We start from the raw sequence: 17227 nt of genomic DNA on the forward strand, positions 1-17227 counted from the left end.
TTCATTAAATGTTGCCATGGTGACACATTTTTCGCCATGCCATAGGATGTTGTTATAACTTGAGAATACATTGTGTAATCTGCCCAAATTTTCCCATTTCATAAAACGCCAGGTCGAAAGCCATTAACATGCCTATCAGGTGTCATAGACAGTAATCCTTGTGTGACAATCATCATTTGATTTACATGCACTATACAGTGTGGGTTACAATTCATATATCGCAGCATGACCCATAGTTAGTGTGCAGAGCCAGCCCAAGGCATAAGCGAACTAAGCACCTCCTTAGGGCCCCGTGACCACTAGGGGGCCCCCAAGAGCAATTAACTTAAAAGAAAAAAAAGAATTATTTTTTCCATGTGTGAGTGATGATGATTCATATATCAAATGTACGCTGTTGTACAAAAAGACAATATTATGTTAACAGAGTGTAGTTTCCTACTGCCTCTCTGCTCTAAATGTCAGAGCTCCGCTAGGAAGGTGTGCATCCAGCCCTGCAGTGCACACTGCGCATCCAAGGAGCTAGGAGCAGGTGGAAGGCCTAATAATGTCGCAAATAGAACATACCTTTCAGGGGCAGAAGAAAGAAAAAGGAAGGAAGAGGAGAAAAAAACAACAAGATAAAGGTATGTTTGCATATCTTGGTAATGTAATGTTTGGTGTCAAGGAGATTTTTAAAAGTTTCCTCAAATTAGGAAAGTCCCTAATTATTGTTGATATTTTGTTCCAACTATGTTAGCCTATAATAGCAAATTAGCTAACTAACATTAGTTCAAAACTAGAGAAATTTCTCTTTTAACTGGTAGGTTAGATAGCTTACTATTCAAGCTAACGTTTTTGTGTTTGTGCAATACGCTGTGTAGTGAATGGAAATTCTGACTGGAGCCACAAAACCACCAGGAAACAGGATTGCAATCAATCATTCAATTTATTTTAAATCACAGGGTGAATGTTGGTTCTGTGATGTTGCAGGATGATTACCATGGTTCTAAACAAAGAACAGATGACATTATCTTGACAAACAAATGAATTCACTCTTTGAAGCATGTTGAATATATACATATTAAAGGACCACAAATCTCTCCAATAATGATTCCCAAACACATGATTCTTAACATTATTTAACGAATTAGATCAAATAAATTATCCATTTTTCATGTCAGAGACACTACAATTAAAGGAATATAAAGAAACTACTTACATTGGAGGTCAAACCAAAAGACACATGGCAAACACCTGACAAACACTCAGTCAAGGTGTGAGTGCTTGGAGACAAAGAGGAGGAAGTGATCTTCAGGCCTCTATTTATAGAGTGGGAGGTACCACTGATGCCCTAAGCCACCACTGGGTGCCTCCTCCTAGTGGAGAGGAGGGAACATGAACTGGCACTTTCTGACACTCTGAATAAGTTGATTCTCGGTGAATATATTCTGGGTCACTTTTGGGCATCAAAATAACGTTTTTGATAACATTTGATAGCAAATGTTTAATAACAACTAACATTAATTACAGACGCGGTGACATTTGCTAGCAATATGTTTTTGCATTAATGAATTAACTTAGTTAACTTATAGTTTGAGATATGTTGTTTGCTGCAGAGCATAGTAATTTATGTGAGTAAATAAACATGTTCCTTTTACATCAACTCCCTATTATGCTCATAAGTTATGTGAAACTTCCCCAGGAGCACTGTTTAAGTATTTTGGAGGAGGCACTGGCTCAGCCCAGAGGCAGTCCACTTCCTCAGGCTCAGCCAAGGCTAATGAATCAGGTGAGGGAAAACTGTCACCATATATATTTAATTTCTAGTCAAATTATCTCATAAGATATACTAATATAAGATATAATCATATGACAAGGGACATGTTTTTCATCTTAGGTCTATCTCCATCCTCTGCCCCATCCACTGTGCCCACTGTCCCCTCTGTGTCTGCTGCAACCTCAGCTGTACCTGGCAAGTTAACAACAAAACAGTCTTTGTAATTGCTCAATGTACTGCAGAACATTCCGAGATGAATCATTTTTAATATAAGATATAATTATATGAAAAGAGACATGTTTTTAGACAAATGCATATTATTTCAAAACTTCTCAAGCAATTTTCAGTTGTTCCACTGGCAGATTGTTTTCTTATTACAAGCTATAGCTCTACTATTTTACTTAGAAAATAAGCAGCAAGTGTAATATGACATCGAACATGACTAGCTTTTGTTGTTGTTTTTCATCTTAGGCCCATCTCCATCCTTTGCTCCATCCACTGTCCCCTCTGTGTTGCAGTTTATTTAAAACAAAAAATAACAAAGCAGATTGTGTTTACAGTAAAGGACTGGTTCATTTTGTTACTGTTACTTTTACTAGATGACAGTCGGTATCCCACTTAGTATTATATCACTTTGAATATTAAGTGTAAATCAACCCCAGGCTGCTCTTGTAGCTGAGTTTGCTACCATTTCAGATTAAAAACCATAAATGGGTAAACATGCTGGGCTGCTCTTTGAGGTTTTATGTATTGATTCTCTGTGTGGCCAGTAGGGAGAGTTGCTGACTTTGTCAAATATTAATTGAAAGATTTTTCAGCAAGTTTGCAAATCTGTTGTCTGCTTCCGTGGCCTTAATCACTGTGGATTACAATTTAACTACAACAAAAAGTTCTCACATCTAGTTTTACAAGTGTGTCTGTAATGATAGAGTAGAACATGAAATAACTTATAGTAACTGTGTGAATTTTGCTTAGGGCCCCAAGGAGGCTTGGGCCGGCCCTGCCTCTGGCACCAGCCTTTTAATCAAAAGTCAGAACAAAAACCCACGGGGAGGCTGCATTCAGCCATTATGGCCCTCACTTATGGAATAGCCTTCCGGAGAGCATCAGGGCTGCAGAGACTGTTGATGTTTTTAAAAGGAGGCTCAAGACTCACCTTTTTAGTTTGGCTTTTAACTTATTTCTTTTACTCTTTTTATTCTATTATATGTTATTTTAATCTCTAATGCTTTTAAATTATTTATTTTTAAATCTTTATGCATTTTATTATTATTAAATTTCTCAATCTTCATTTTTTAGTCTTTAAATCTTTAATTTTTTTCTAAATCCTAAATTTTTTATGCATTTTATCATTATTTTATCTCATACCTGTTTTATCCTATCCTATTGCCTTTTAGTCTTTTAGTTTTAAGCTCCAGTGTTTCCTCATGGGGGGCCTCCACGCTGGTAGGTGTGTCCAGTCTCCCACGGGGACATCGTCCTGGAGATCCCTCAGGTCCGGAGGACTGGGAGGCTCTGCACCATATGTGGAGTCTACCCCGGTCTATCTGGGTTGGGGTGGTCTCTGTGGTGGCGCTCCCTGTGGCCATAGTCTGTGACACCTCTCAGTGTGGATGAGCTCCCCATAGGTGTTTTTTCTTCACCTGGTTCCTCAGTGCCCAGCTATGTTACTATATTGACTATACTGACTGTGTGTGTGTGTGTGTGTGTGTGTGTGTGTGTGTGCATGCGTGTGTGCGTGTATATGTGGGGATGGGAGGGGCGGGTTTTCAATATTTGTAGTATTTTTTGGTGTATGTTTTTATTTTGTGAAGTACTTTGTGTTGCATTTTTAATGTATGAAAAGTGCTATATAAATAAAGTTTGATTTGATTTGAAGATGTTCTTGAGACAGCCCTTTAACAACAATGAGAAAGATGCAAGGCCACAGTGACCTTGAACACTGACCACTAAAATCTAATCAGTTCAGCCTTAAGTCTAGGTGGAAGTTTGTGCCAGATTTGAAGAAATTTCCTCAGGGCATTCTTGGAATATTGCGTTCAAGAGAATGGGATGGACGGACAGATGGACAACCCGCAACTTCATGCCTCTGGGCATGGCTACAGCTGGCAAGAAGGCATAAAAATATACCAATTGTTTAAGATGTTAGTAGAGGTGATCTTGTTTATTCGGTCAAGATGAAGCTGTTGATCATGCACTTTTGCAAGATCCACAACTAAAGGACTTGAAGGATAAAAGAAATATATAGGCTCATGCCTTCTGTATTTGTCATCAATACAAACAAGAATGATGTGTGATGAAAAAAAATGCAATAAGAACAGGTGGTCCCTGTTAAATTGCAGAGGACTGAGACTTGTCTCAATAGGGGTCTCTTAAAATTATCACAAAGCAATTGGTTGATAAAGGACATTTTGGGTCAAACACTTGTCTTACCTTAAGACCCTGAAGACACTTGACATTCCTGTATTTGTATTTTTTTTCCCGGTGCTCTTCTCACTGGTTCAACATAGGCCAGGCTTAAATGTAAAACTCTGATACAACCTACATCTAAGCACCAACAAGGATTATCAGCATTTGAATGTTTAGTAATGCCTAAAGATGATTTTTTTGTCATGAATATTAAATGTCACAGAAAATACTTCAGATTTGAAAAAAAATGTTTTCAGGGGCTTTATGTGCCAGTCTGTGCATTCTGCAGAGAGACTAAGTTAGCTTAGCACAAAGACCAGAATCACATCCAACAGCTATCTTCCATCAAAGGGAAAGAAAATGTCTCCAATGTGTCCTGTTGGCAAGTAATTTAGACAACATATCTATTTTTTTTTTCACTTTTGACAGAGCTGAGGCCTACACTACGAAGCCAGTTCAATTTACCCAGGATATCCTTTTGTTATCTGGTTTGACTGCCCCTAACACTGGCTGGATAACCGGTACTACAAAGCTGGTTATCAACCACTTCAGTCAACTCTGGGTTTTCCTGTTCAGCCACGAGTATGTTCATGTGAAGGAGGCAGGGGTGTTAGTTATGAGCAACATCATCAGAACCATGAATGAAGTAGGTTGCTTCATATCATATGAGATAAAACGGTACCGCAAGTGTCTAGGACTGTGAGACAGTAAAATGTCAGTGACGCCAGATGTAAACAATACTAACTACAGAAAACATTAAAAATACTATTCAAAAACTCACTGTCGGCCAAGACTTAAATTACGTGTAGATATCACTGGACTATATGAGACATTTGCATGGACTATTTTTTCGTTGTTTTGTTGGATGATGTCACATAAAACACTTTAAAGTGATGTCAGACTGTTTCTGCTACTGAAGTAAAAGGTGGAAAAGTAGTTAATGACTGATGGTCTATTTGACCGAAATGTGGCATTTATAATAACAGGAGCTGATTAACAGTGTGTGGATTATTTAACTAATAAATATCATCCGTTTTATCTTAGTTCTCATCACACAGGCGTCTCATGTTATTTTGAGCTGCTGTGTAAAAAGCAAAAACAAAAGCATCACTATCACTGCAGACTTAAGTAAACTTTGCACAAGTGAAAATACTGTGAAAAAATCCTGTGTTTAGTGTTGTAAATAATCTCTCTGTTTGTTAGAAGCTCTGTTTTTAAACCAGTGGAAATAGGGCCCTGCAACAATGAAATTATTCTACTGACCTGTAACAGCATAGGCTACTCTTTTTTTATCTGAGACTCCCAGCTGTCATCCTTGGATACTTTTTCTTCAGTGATCTGATTGGTCAGGGGTCGGGTGTTGACAGCCTGTGATCTGATACTATGACATTAACCTGCTCTGGAGCAGGTTAGCTGTTGTTGTCAGTTACCATAGTGATTTATCCCTATAAAAAGAGAACCAGCTTTGTAGTACTGAAAACCCTGACTTAACCCCGAAGTTACCTCGCTAACTTCAAATCCTGCATCACAGTATAGGCCTCTGAGCTAGCTTCTAATATTTGTGCTAAGATAGGCTAAACACAAGGTGAAAAATTGTGTATGTAGGTGAAGAAAAAAAACAAACAAAAAAATAACACTGCATGTATCAGTATACAGGAGGTACCTCTAAATAGATTGCGTAGCCACTGAGCATGTCTGAGACAGCAGACACAGCACCACTCTGATAGCTGGATAGGCAGTTGAACTTTCCATCAAAAGTCATATACATTAGTCAATGAAGTACAGGCAAATCTTAATCCAGAATAAATAGGTTAACTAATGATGTAAAAATGCAATCATAACCTTAAAGATATCAGTAAAATCCTTTCTCTTAACAGGTTTGAGTCCTTTAATACTTGTGGTTCACAACTTTCCCCTCATAAAATCTTTATCTTAAAGCTTTTGGAAACACAGGTTGAAGTGGTGAAAATGCATATATTATATCAAAGTCGAGTGTCTCATTAATCATCCACAAAAGTCTGAGTGAAAATAACTATTCATAACTATTAGAAAACCTGGTTTAAAAACAGCTCATTTTGCTGTTTGGACCACTTGCCAGGACAGAGTGGGCGTGGCAGATAACACTCTGATTGACAGTTCCCTCGTTTTGATTGATATCTCCCTGGCTCAGCAATGGCTGCCACAAATTTAATCCAGCTGTACATGTTTGAGCCAAAGAGCATGGATACCAAGAGGCGAAGCTCCGTTGAATTTTTGCCAACAGCCACTAGGGGCGCTGCGGTAGCGCAACATTCAAGATGTCAAGGAGAGAGAATGAAAAAAGTAAAAGAAAACAGTGTAGTGCAATTAATTGCAATAACTATCAGTGGAACACCCCGCACCTGGCCTTCCACCGTTTCCCGAAGGATCCCGACAGGTAAGAACTCCTGAGGTGTATGTTTTAAAGTGTTTTAATATCAATTTATAATATGCCAGTTTTGGAGGGAAGATAACACTTGCAAAACTGATGAAGCTATCAGAACTGATTACTGCTTTAGCATTAAAATATATATTAAAATAGCCTATATTATTATTATTATTATTATTACTAATACTACTACTGTCCCCTTACTGTACAAACTGTAAATAAATCTTTATTCCTGAATATGTGACGTCGCCATTTATGTATTTCTAGTTAAAATATTGATTTTTTTATTTTTAGGTAAATTGGTTTATGGGGTGATTTTGAAGGAGTAATTAAGATAACGTTCTCATAAGTGGATGTAATATGTTTGCTAGAGATGCCATCTAGGCCATTTTTCTTCGTTTTTGTTTTTTTTTTTTTAAAAAGTCTATATTTTGCTTTACAAAAACGTGAAAAAGCAGCTGTGACCAAGCTATCACGAGGTGAGTAGCATTGTAAGCACAATTAATAGCAATATACTTCAGTTTGTCTGTGTGTTTTTGTATGCAAGCGGGTCTGCTGCGGTCTGCTGACAGTCCAAAATGGTGGCGGTAGGCTTGAGCTTCGCCTCTTGGTATCCATACTCTTTGTTTGAGCCCTCTGATGATTCAGAGGACGCTCCGTTTTTCTGATAATAGCCATTTTCATTCAAACACATCCAGTCTTAATAGATTAAATATGTCTTTACTCTGACACACACACCGACCCTCAAAGCGGGAGAGACCGGTGCCAGCTAAAATTGTGTTGTTTCCCCACAGCATCACCTCCGCGATTGGTGATATGTTTATGCGTAGCAAAGCTAACTGCTTGGGGTTGGGGTTAGGGGTAAGGAAGGGTGCACATTACGTCCCCTCCCCGCGAGCCGACACCGGCACCAGGCCTGGTGGGGAAGCCCGGCCGCTCACAAGCCGCCTCTTCCTGCAGCTCCATGAGCGGCAAAGGCTCGGATTATCCGGGCTCTGGAGCCAGTCAACCTGATTCGAGTGCTGCTGGAAGCCCGCCGCAGGCAGAGCCTCCGCTGGGTCGCAGCCGAGCGGTTCAGCCAGTTTACGATCTGTATTTTCTAAATATCAGACTAGAAAGCCATTTGTTGGCTCAGACTCAAAGAGGCAGATTTAGCTGGAGCAGAAAGGTTTTGTTGGCCTGCCACTGGGGGGCGGGATGAGACAACTGACGGATGATTTATGATTGGTTTGGAATTTATTGCATAATAAATCTCAGAGATAACCACGGCCAAATCAAACCCAATTTCAAGAATGTACAAAAACTTATAAGACAGATATTTCGAATTTGGATGGAAACTGATTTCTAATTGTTTTTACATGTTTAATATTATGTACATAAGACCCTAAATTACATAGTTAGAAGGCTATTGTGGATTTGGGTTTCCAGAGGCTTTAAAAATAAAAGATGACAGAATTAGTTGCAAAATTTTTGTCCCACTATACAAAAAGAAATTCCACACCACATAAAAAATAGTTCTGCAACTTTACAGTTTTGGTGTGCTGATCAGTGTCCATCCATACTTCGGTCTCTTCCCTGCTGAAGTTACTTAGCAGCTGTTTATTCTGTATGTCCTGACTAATCCGCTACCTCTACATGCACACACTAACCTTGTTACCTCAAGTTTCAATTGCATCTCTCTCAATCACCTGAAACAACCCAGGAGTTTGTGTAATACATCGAAGCAGGTCCACACAACAACCTGATACCAGAGATTCTTACTGTGATGAACATTTGGATTCAACTAAACAGCAGTAAGACCACTTGATGAAGACCAAGATGGTGGAGATGTTGTGTGATCTTTTTTTTTTATTTTTTGACATCAAATGTTTCAAGGGTGTTAACCTTTCTGATCACAATAGAAATGACCTTGATTAGGCGGACATGTCGAGATAGCCTTAGTCCTGCTCATAGTGGCAGCTGGTTCTTGGACTGCATCTGCAGCTCTGTACTTGGATATGGAATAGGCTGAGGAGAGCTGCTGCTTCTCTTTGTCTCTATCGCCAAGACCTCTGTCCTCTCATCCACCCTCCTCTCGTCCTCCTTCCTCTTGTCCTCAGCTTTCTGTTTCTCTGCCTTGGTCTTGAACCTCAGCCCATGGCCTGTCACCCAAAGACAGGATTATTTTCATTATGTCTGATAATGTTTTCTCTAACAGTGGTTGATGAAAACTGACTATCATGTTCTATGACTTTTTAGATATTCATGCAAAATGTGTGCAGTATTATGTTAGAAAAATGACTTACGATTATGACTTTCCCTTGATAACCCCCTTAGTATCAGATATATTGGTGATAAAATAATCAGCACAGACTGTTATCTGTGCATGTACCTACTTGGACAGTCTGCCACCTCCTTGTAGGCCTTCTTCTTGCAGCAGCCTCGACACAGGTTGAAGACACATTTATTTCCCTGCAGAGCAAAAGAAACCATATCAGCTGCTGGGGCTGAATCGGGATTGTCTTTTTTGATTCCCTGAAGGAAGCACATACAGAAAGAAAAGACATCCTTATAGATACCTATAACTGTATGTCAGTTGGTATTGTTTTAACTAGGGCTGACAGCATTAATTCGATGCGATTAAGGTCTGCAATTAAGGTTGTTTCTTTTTTAAAATCAGTGCTGCTAGTTTTGTCTCTTCAATGCACCCTTACTTGTAGTCAAGCCGCCACAGCTGCTTCCTGCTGTCACAGCAATGGAAAAGAATGGCTCCTTTTACTTTGAAAAACTCCCAATTGGCTCAGTTGACTAGTCAAAAGTAATCTGCACCTTGTGTCAAATGGAATTAAAATATCACTGAAACACTTCAAGTTTGGGCTACCACCTACAAGCTGAGCACACAGGTGGAGCTAATCAGACTGATGTCACTGGGCAAATGCATCACCAGTAATGCACTACTTTGGAGTGACCGAAAAGTTAACTAGCGACTGACAGCAGACCTGCATTTTAAGTTCTTTGTGTGATACAGCTTGGCTTCATGCAATAGAAAAAAACCCCTGCCAGCTGCTAGGCTAATTTATGCAATGTAAAATGTCATAGGCTTATGAGGATGACATATCTAGTGTAAGACAATTTTTAAGAAACCTTTGAGTTGGAACTGAACCATAATTTGTAATATTGCCTTTGTTAAATGTTGTTGTTCCTGGCTTCATATGAGCAGAGGAAGACCTTGGCTAATTTATACAATGTAAAATGCCATAAGCTTGTGCTAATAATGTTAGCATGTTCTATTTGTGGGGAAAATGTGTCCAGCAAAAGACAAGACAGCAGAAGTTTTTTGTCGAGGAACCGTGCAAGTTATAATAAAGTCAATTTGTATACTTTGTTTGAAATGGTCACAATTAAGCCATGTTTAATGCGTGTTTTAAGTGTGATTTGTATCAGTCAAAATACAGCACTTTACCATTACAGCACAGAAAGCCCATTAGCACACTAGAACACCAGGACTACTAATGTTTTGGAGGTATAACTGCAAAGCACAGACATACCACCATGCAAGTATATTATGTGTTAAGGGGATGTGCTCCCCCCGTGCATTCCCTATCTAGTTTCAAACTTCCGTCTGTTGCTGTAATATCTGGTCTGATTTGTAAATCCAAATCATCTACCTGCCTGTTAGACCCTCTTCCGACTAACCTAGTTAAACTCTGTCTTCCTTCCCTTTCCTCCTTTATAACTGTGATTGTTCATTCCTCCCTTCCCTCTGGGCTTGTGCCCATATCTCTCAAAACTGTTGCTGTAACTCCAGTACTAAAGAAACCTGGTGCAGATCCTAACAATTTGAGCAACTAATGTCCAATTTCAACTTTACCATTCCTCTATAAAATACTTGAAAGATCAGTTGCAGCTCAGGTCCACACTCACTTTAGCCATAACAATCTGTTTTAACAATTTCAGTTTGGTTTTTGCTCCCGCCACAGCACTCAGACAGCTCTGGTCAAAATCACTAATGATCTCCTAATGGCAGCTGACTCTGGGCTTTTAACTATTCTCATTCTTCTGGATCTAGGTGCAGCTTTCGATACCATTTCACATAACATCTGCCTAGAAAGATTAGCTACCATTGGTATCACTGGCACTGCTCTAAATCAGTTTAAGTCATACCTCTCCCGCTGCACTCATTTTGTTCAAATCAGCAAATTCAGATCCAACTCTTTCCCAGTCACTAGTGGTGTTCCTCAGGGCTCTGTCCCCTTCTATTCATCATTTACCTTCTACCTATTGGCCATACCTTTAGAAAATTTGGTATTCAATTCCACCCAGCTCTACCTGTCCACTAGGCCTACTTCCACTCTCCCCTCCAAATCCCTTTCTGACTGCTTACTGGATATTAAATCTTGGCTTTCATGCAACTTCCTCAAACTCAACAGTGATAAAACTGAGGGTCTCCTTGTGGGTACCAAATCTACTCTGGCTAAACTGCACAGTTTCACACTAACCATTGATAACTACAAAGTCCATCCATCCCCTCAGGTTAAGAGTCTAGGTGTCATCCTTGACAGTACAATGTCCTTTGAGGCCAACATCAATAATGTCACTCAGTCTGCATACTTTCACCTAAGAAACATTGACCGTCTTCACAATCACTTACGCCTCACAACACAGTCATCCTTGTTCATTCTTTGGTTACATCCCGTATTGATTACTGCAATTCTGTCCTCTTTGGTCTTCTTCTCAAGTGTCTTCATAAACTTAAGTTGGTCCAGTATTCAGCCGCCCCTATCATAATCAGAACCTCCTCGATGGATGGTGTGGTCCAGCAACTTCACTGGATCTTTGATTAACCACCTGCATGAACTGAAGCATTTGGCCTACTTGTGCACTTGCAAAATCAAATTTGGGGTAACAAAACCCGATATTTTTAGCCATTTTTCTGGTGACAAAACCAGGTATTTTTAGCCATTTTTCTGGTGACAAAACAATAAGAACCACGATGGTGGGACATTCTGTCACTTCACAGTTGTCCAAAACATGTGGTTTGTGCCAGGCGGACATGATTGCCAGTATTTTTTCATTATTGCAAGAAATTCCATTGACTCATTCACAAGTCAAAAATGTGTTTTGTCTTAAAGAAACATGCAATATTTACATCTAAGATCATAGAAAAATAGTCAACCAAGTGCAATGATGTCCTCCAAGATAATACTTGTTTTTCAGTTTCAGTTATATAGTGGGGATTTTGATCAAGATTTGTCTTTTAATTCTCATTTAAAGCAAACCTCACGGACTGCATTTTTTCATCTGCGTAATATTGCGAAAATTAGGCCTATCCTGACCCGAAAAGATGCAGAAAAATTGGTCCACGCTTTTGTTACCTCAAGGCTGGATTATTGTAACTCTCTATTATCAGGTAGCTCTAGTAAGTCCTTAAAAACTCTCCAGCTAATTCAGAATGCAGCAGCACGTGTACTAACAGGAACTAAGAAACGCGATCATATCTCTCCTGTTTTAGCTTCTCTGCACTGGCTCCCTGTAAAATCCAGAATTGAATTTAAAATCCTACTGTTAACTTATAAAGCTCTAAATGGTCAAGCTCCATCATATCTTAGAGAGCTCATAGTGCCATATTATCCCACCAGAACACTGCGCTCTGAGAACGCAGGGTTACTCGTGGTCCCTAAAGTCTCCAAAAGTAGATCAGGAGCCAGAGCCTTTAGCTATCAGGCTCCTCTGCTGTGGAATCATCTTCCTGTTACGGTCCGGGAGGCAGACACCGTCTCCACATTTAAGACTAGACTTAAGACTTTCCTCTTTGATAAAGCTTATAGTTAGGGCTGGCTCAGGCTTGTCCTGTACCAGCCCTTAGTTAGGCTGACTTAGGCCTAGTCTGCCGGAGGACCCCTCTATAATACACCAGGCCCCTTCTCTCCTTCTCTCTCTCTCTCTCTCTCTGTCATATGGATTACTGTTAATTTATCATGTTGATCTGTTCTGTACGACATCTATTGCACGTCTGTCCGTCCTGGAAGAGGGATCCCTCCTCAGTTGCTCTTCCTGAGGTTTCTACCGTTTTTTTTCCCCCGTTAAAGGGGTTTTTTTGGGGAGTTTTTCCTTATCCGCTGTGAGGGTCTTAAGGACAGAGGGATGTCGTATGCTGTAAAGCCCTGTGAGGCAAATTGTGATTTGTGATATTGGGCTTTATAAATAAAATTGATTGATTGATTGATTGATGGGGGGGCATTTTGGGCACTGGGGGGAACACATGTCCCTGTCAATGTATATGGTAACTACTGCCCTGTCAGGCATGCATAATTAGGCTACAGTTGTCTGGGTGCGCAAAGGTGAAGTGGCTGGTCTTGTCATTCAAAGTTTGATGGAGTGTCAACTGGACAATATGGAGATATTTGCATCTTGAAAGCTGGACTACAAATTTGGATAGACAGGGAGAAACACACACAAGCCTAAGACGTGGTAAGATACGATACTCCTCACTATATGAAGCGACTGATAACAAGATCTGCATCATGGATTGTAAAGAAATTTGTCAGGTTTTTGTTTTGTAGACAATTAATCTGGATTTATAGCGTGATGGGATGACAGCACAATGATGTGTGTGGTATTACTGGAAAGCTCTGCTCCTGCACTTTCATGTGATATGTGTGGCATTTCTGTGCGAGCCTGCATTCACGAGTAATCCATCCAAGAGTAATGTGTGTGCAAAGCTGTATGAAAGCTCTGTTATACAACATTTTAGTGTAAATTTATCCTTTTTTTTGCTGTAAAAACATTGGACTACAGACAAGTGCTTGGTCTTGTCAGAAAGCTACAATTCTGCTGTTTTGCGTGATATATAGGCTTCTCGCTATGACGCACAGTCGCGGAGAAAATCCATAGAGAAGAACGGGTGTGAATTTGGATGCACTATGCGTCGTTCGGGCCCGTAGCCATGTGCGCACTGTGTACGAGGAGTGAATGGAATAGCACATGAATGAATTACCATATTAAGTAGCCATGTCCGCACTGTGTATGCTATGTGGAGTTAAAAGTCCAAAGTGAATTTTTTACTGGTGAAATTTTTACTGGGGCACTGCAGATCAATACAGGGGCACGTGGTAAAATCTGTCTGGCGACGCCGATGATTCATACCTCCCTGAACTCCTCCATATCTACACATCCTTCTGTACTCTTGGATCCTCTTCTGCACTCACATCATCTGCCTGCTTGACTACTATGGGTTCTAGAGCCTTCAGCCATTCTGCCCCCCGCCCCTGGAACTCTCTCCCCTCTGACATTCCCAATATTCCCTTTCCACTTTCAAATCCCATCTGAATACACACCTATTCAAGCTGGATACTCTGATTTAATAGAGACACACATATTGATGATGCTATTATTATGATTATTTTATACCTAGTGTTTACAATTACGATTTTGTCTAGTCATTTTATTAACTTCTATTGTAGATTACTGAATTGTTTGATTTTATGATCTACGGATACATTGCTACTTGTGAGTTGTTTTTTTTTACTGTCTTGTAAGGTGACCTTGAGTGTCCTGAAAGGCGCCTATAAATAAAATGCATTGTTATTATTATTATTATTATTATTACTACATCCTCAGGTTGGCATGTTGTGACCTGTCATAAACGTTACCATTGCTGGAAACAGACGTTTCACACGTACAGGACCTGTATAAATGAAAGGAAGCAACTAAACTGGAACTCCTGAAAAGTGCAAATACTGTCACATAAACCAGGAATCACTGGAAGTCAGTGAATAATCAAGAAATACCAGATTTAAGTGCACTTTATCAACAGTAACAGTGTAACCCTTTGAAAAAAACCCACTGTATTTTACAGAATAAGCACACACTAAGTTGTCTCCTACATCTAAATCATGATATCAGACCACAATGTTGTAGCAGTGCAGCACTGATTTGAAAGACATACATCTGAAAGTCAAGATCACAGAGTAAATTTCTTTGCATTCACTTGATTGCCAATCAAGACACTCTGGTAAGAATTGCTTTACCTCAAAGTTTTGAAATGCAAAATAATGGAATTTTAAACATGTGTCTAAAAATGTGATTAACCACGATGAACTACTTAAATTACTAAATCAATCTTTACAGCTTGTTTTTTCATTAACACTGCACAGCCATTTCCTTGAATGAGCGGAAATCTGTGATACCTGCGATGAAAAGTGACTGATACACCAGCGTGCACATACACACACACACATACTGTTTAAACTGACTGCTGACCTTTGGGTTCCCACACTGCTCACATTTGATGTACTTGGCTGTAGGAGGAGAGAAGAGACACTTAAACACTGGACTTGTTTCAAAGAGGCAGTTTGAGGTGAAGGTGGCGGGTTAGACTGACGTTTCTGCTCGGGACAGAAGTTCTTGTTGGGGTTTCGTGATCTCTTCTTCTGCTTATTTTTGGAGAGTGTGTCAGCTGTTCCATCAGTGTCCTCCAGTGCTCTCTTCTGACAAACAGTCTTCCTCACCTCTGAGCCCTGGCTGTTACCATTTGCAACTGGCTCCTTCGGCCTGTAAGACATAATCAGTAAGATCACAATGTCCCTGTTGACTGGTGCTCAGGATTATTTGCTGGTGTCAGTCAGAGCTCAGCTCTGGAGTATTTGCCATTTGAAAATGTTTACCAAATACCATCTCTCATGCCTTATTTTTCCTGTCTGCTGTGATACTCAGCCAAAGCTCACTGTCCACGCTTGTGGATAGACTTTTCAGTGGAGCTGACGTCGACTCTACGGTGTATGGTAATTGTATGACAAATTTACTTAGAGAAAAATTCAACCAACAAAGGGTGGTAACTCACGCTGGTCTGACATATGGCTGGCAGATCCAGTGGGGAAATGGCAGGCCACCCTCCGTCTCTTCCCCATCTTGTCCTTTAGCTATCTCCTCCTGTGTGCGTTACACAGTATCAAACAACAGCAGCATCATTTCATTACAGTGTGTGATTTCAGACAGCATGCCAGCATCATGAAAGCAAAAGAGGTGTGAAATGTGACATAACAGCACTGGCTTCTAGTGTGACACATATCATAGGCGTCAGCAGCACTTTCTAAACAATTGCAATGTCGTTAACATGACAATAACAATCATTTACCGTTCCTGTTATATACAGTATCTCACATAAGTGAGTACACCCCTCCCATTTTTGCAAATATTTCACTATTTCTTGTCATGGGACACTATAGAAATGATACTTTGATATAACTTAAAGTAGTCAGTGTACAGCTTGTATAGTAGTATAGATCCACCTTCCTCTGAAAATTACTCAAACCACAGCCATCAACATCTAAACAGCTGGCAACATAAGTGAGTACACCCTACAGGGAACATGTCCAAATTGGGCCTAAAGTGTCAATATTTTGTGTGCCAACCATTATGATCTAGCACTGCCTTAACCCTTTTGGGCATGGAATTCACCAGAGCTCACAGGTTGCTTCAGGAATCCTCTCCCACTCCTCCATGATGACATCATAGAGCAGATGAATGTGAAGACACCTTGCGCTACCCCACCTTCATCTTGAGGATGCCCCACAGGTGCACAGGTGAGTTTAGGGCTGGATACATACTTGGCCAGTCCATCACCTTCACCTTCAGCTTCCTCAGCAAGGCAGTTGTCATCTTCTAGGTGTGTTTTGGGTCATTATCATGTTGGAAAACTGCATTGCGGCTCAGTTTCTGAAGCGATCATGCTCCGCTTGGAATTCATGTTTCCCTAAATGAACCAAGCTCCCCAGAGCCAGCAGCACTCATGCAGCCCCAAACCATGATGCTGCCACCACTATACTTGACTGCAGGTAAGGGACAGTTGTCATGGTGCTCTTCACCAAGGTGCCACACATGCCAAAAGAGCACCAAGACAACTGTCCCTTGCCTACAGTCAAGTATAGTGGTGGCAGCAGCACTCATGCAGCCCCAAACCATGATGCTGCCAGCTTAAGCTGGTGGCTGACACCAGCCAAACCCTCAAGGGTCTTCACCTTGGCCAAGTCTTCTCTCAGGTCCTGGTGGATCTGTAGCCTACACACACACACACACACAAACACACACAGTTGTTAGTTAACTGCGAGGATCACGTCACCTACACTCATCAGTAGGCTCGTTTGAGATGAACTGTGCCTCACCTGGGAAGTGGACGAGAGCAGGCAGCTGCAGCAGGAGGTGGTGACAACAAGTTGCAGTGAAGTCGGAGGCTGAATACAAACATTCACCCTCTGCACTTGCAAAGTCTGCCAAGGCAGAGACTTCAAGCGGATAATAGCCCTTTTTTTACTCGCTGCTGTAGAAAAGTTCAACTAGTGCTGCTGTCATATTCACATATGTCATATAAGTTGATGAACAGTGCCTACCAGGGCAGCACCACCAAAAGTTCAACTAGTGCTGCTGTCATATTCACATATGTCATATAAGTTGATGAACAGTGCCTACCAGGGCAGCACCACCAAAAGTTCAACTAGTGCTGCTGTCATATTCACATATGTCATATAAGTTGATGAACAGTGCCTACCAGGGCAGCACCACCAAAAGTTCAACTAGTGCTGCTGTCATATTCACATACAGTACAGGCCAAAAGTTTGGACACACCTTCTCATTCAATGCGTTTTCTTTATTTTCATGACTATTTACATTGTAGATTC

At 40.5% G+C, this 17227-nt stretch overlaps 1 protein-coding gene across 2 annotated transcripts in view; it reads right to left on the reverse strand.

The window, feature by feature from the left end:
* Positions 1-906: 906 nt before the first annotated feature.
* The window catches only part of dus1l (dihydrouridine synthase 1-like (S. cerevisiae)), a 51810-nt gene continuing 35489 nt past the window's right edge, over positions 907-17227 (reverse strand). Inside the window, exons 10-15 of one of the 2 annotated variants that reach the window (XR_007447794.1) lie at positions 15394-15482; positions 14935-15104; positions 14814-14851; positions 8948-9023; positions 1199-8713; positions 907-985 (exon numbers count right to left, since the gene is read on the reverse strand). Coding sequence is in view for 1 of the 2 variants with exons in the window: in XM_049560242.1 (XP_049416199.1) it covers positions 8520-8713; positions 8948-9023; positions 14814-14851; positions 14935-15104; positions 15394-15482 (567 nt within the window). In the remaining variant the exon portion in view is untranslated. Of the gene's footprint in view, positions 8714-8947; positions 9024-14813; positions 14852-14934; positions 15105-15393; positions 15483-17227 lie in introns of both variants that reach the window. The other variant, XM_049560242.1, reaches the window with a different exon arrangement.

This window comes from Epinephelus fuscoguttatus, linkage group LG19 (genome assembly GCF_011397635.1).
Source record: "Epinephelus fuscoguttatus linkage group LG19, E.fuscoguttatus.final_Chr_v1".
In the NCBI taxonomy this organism is placed as follows: Eukaryota; Metazoa; Chordata; class Actinopteri; order Perciformes; family Serranidae; genus Epinephelus; species Epinephelus fuscoguttatus.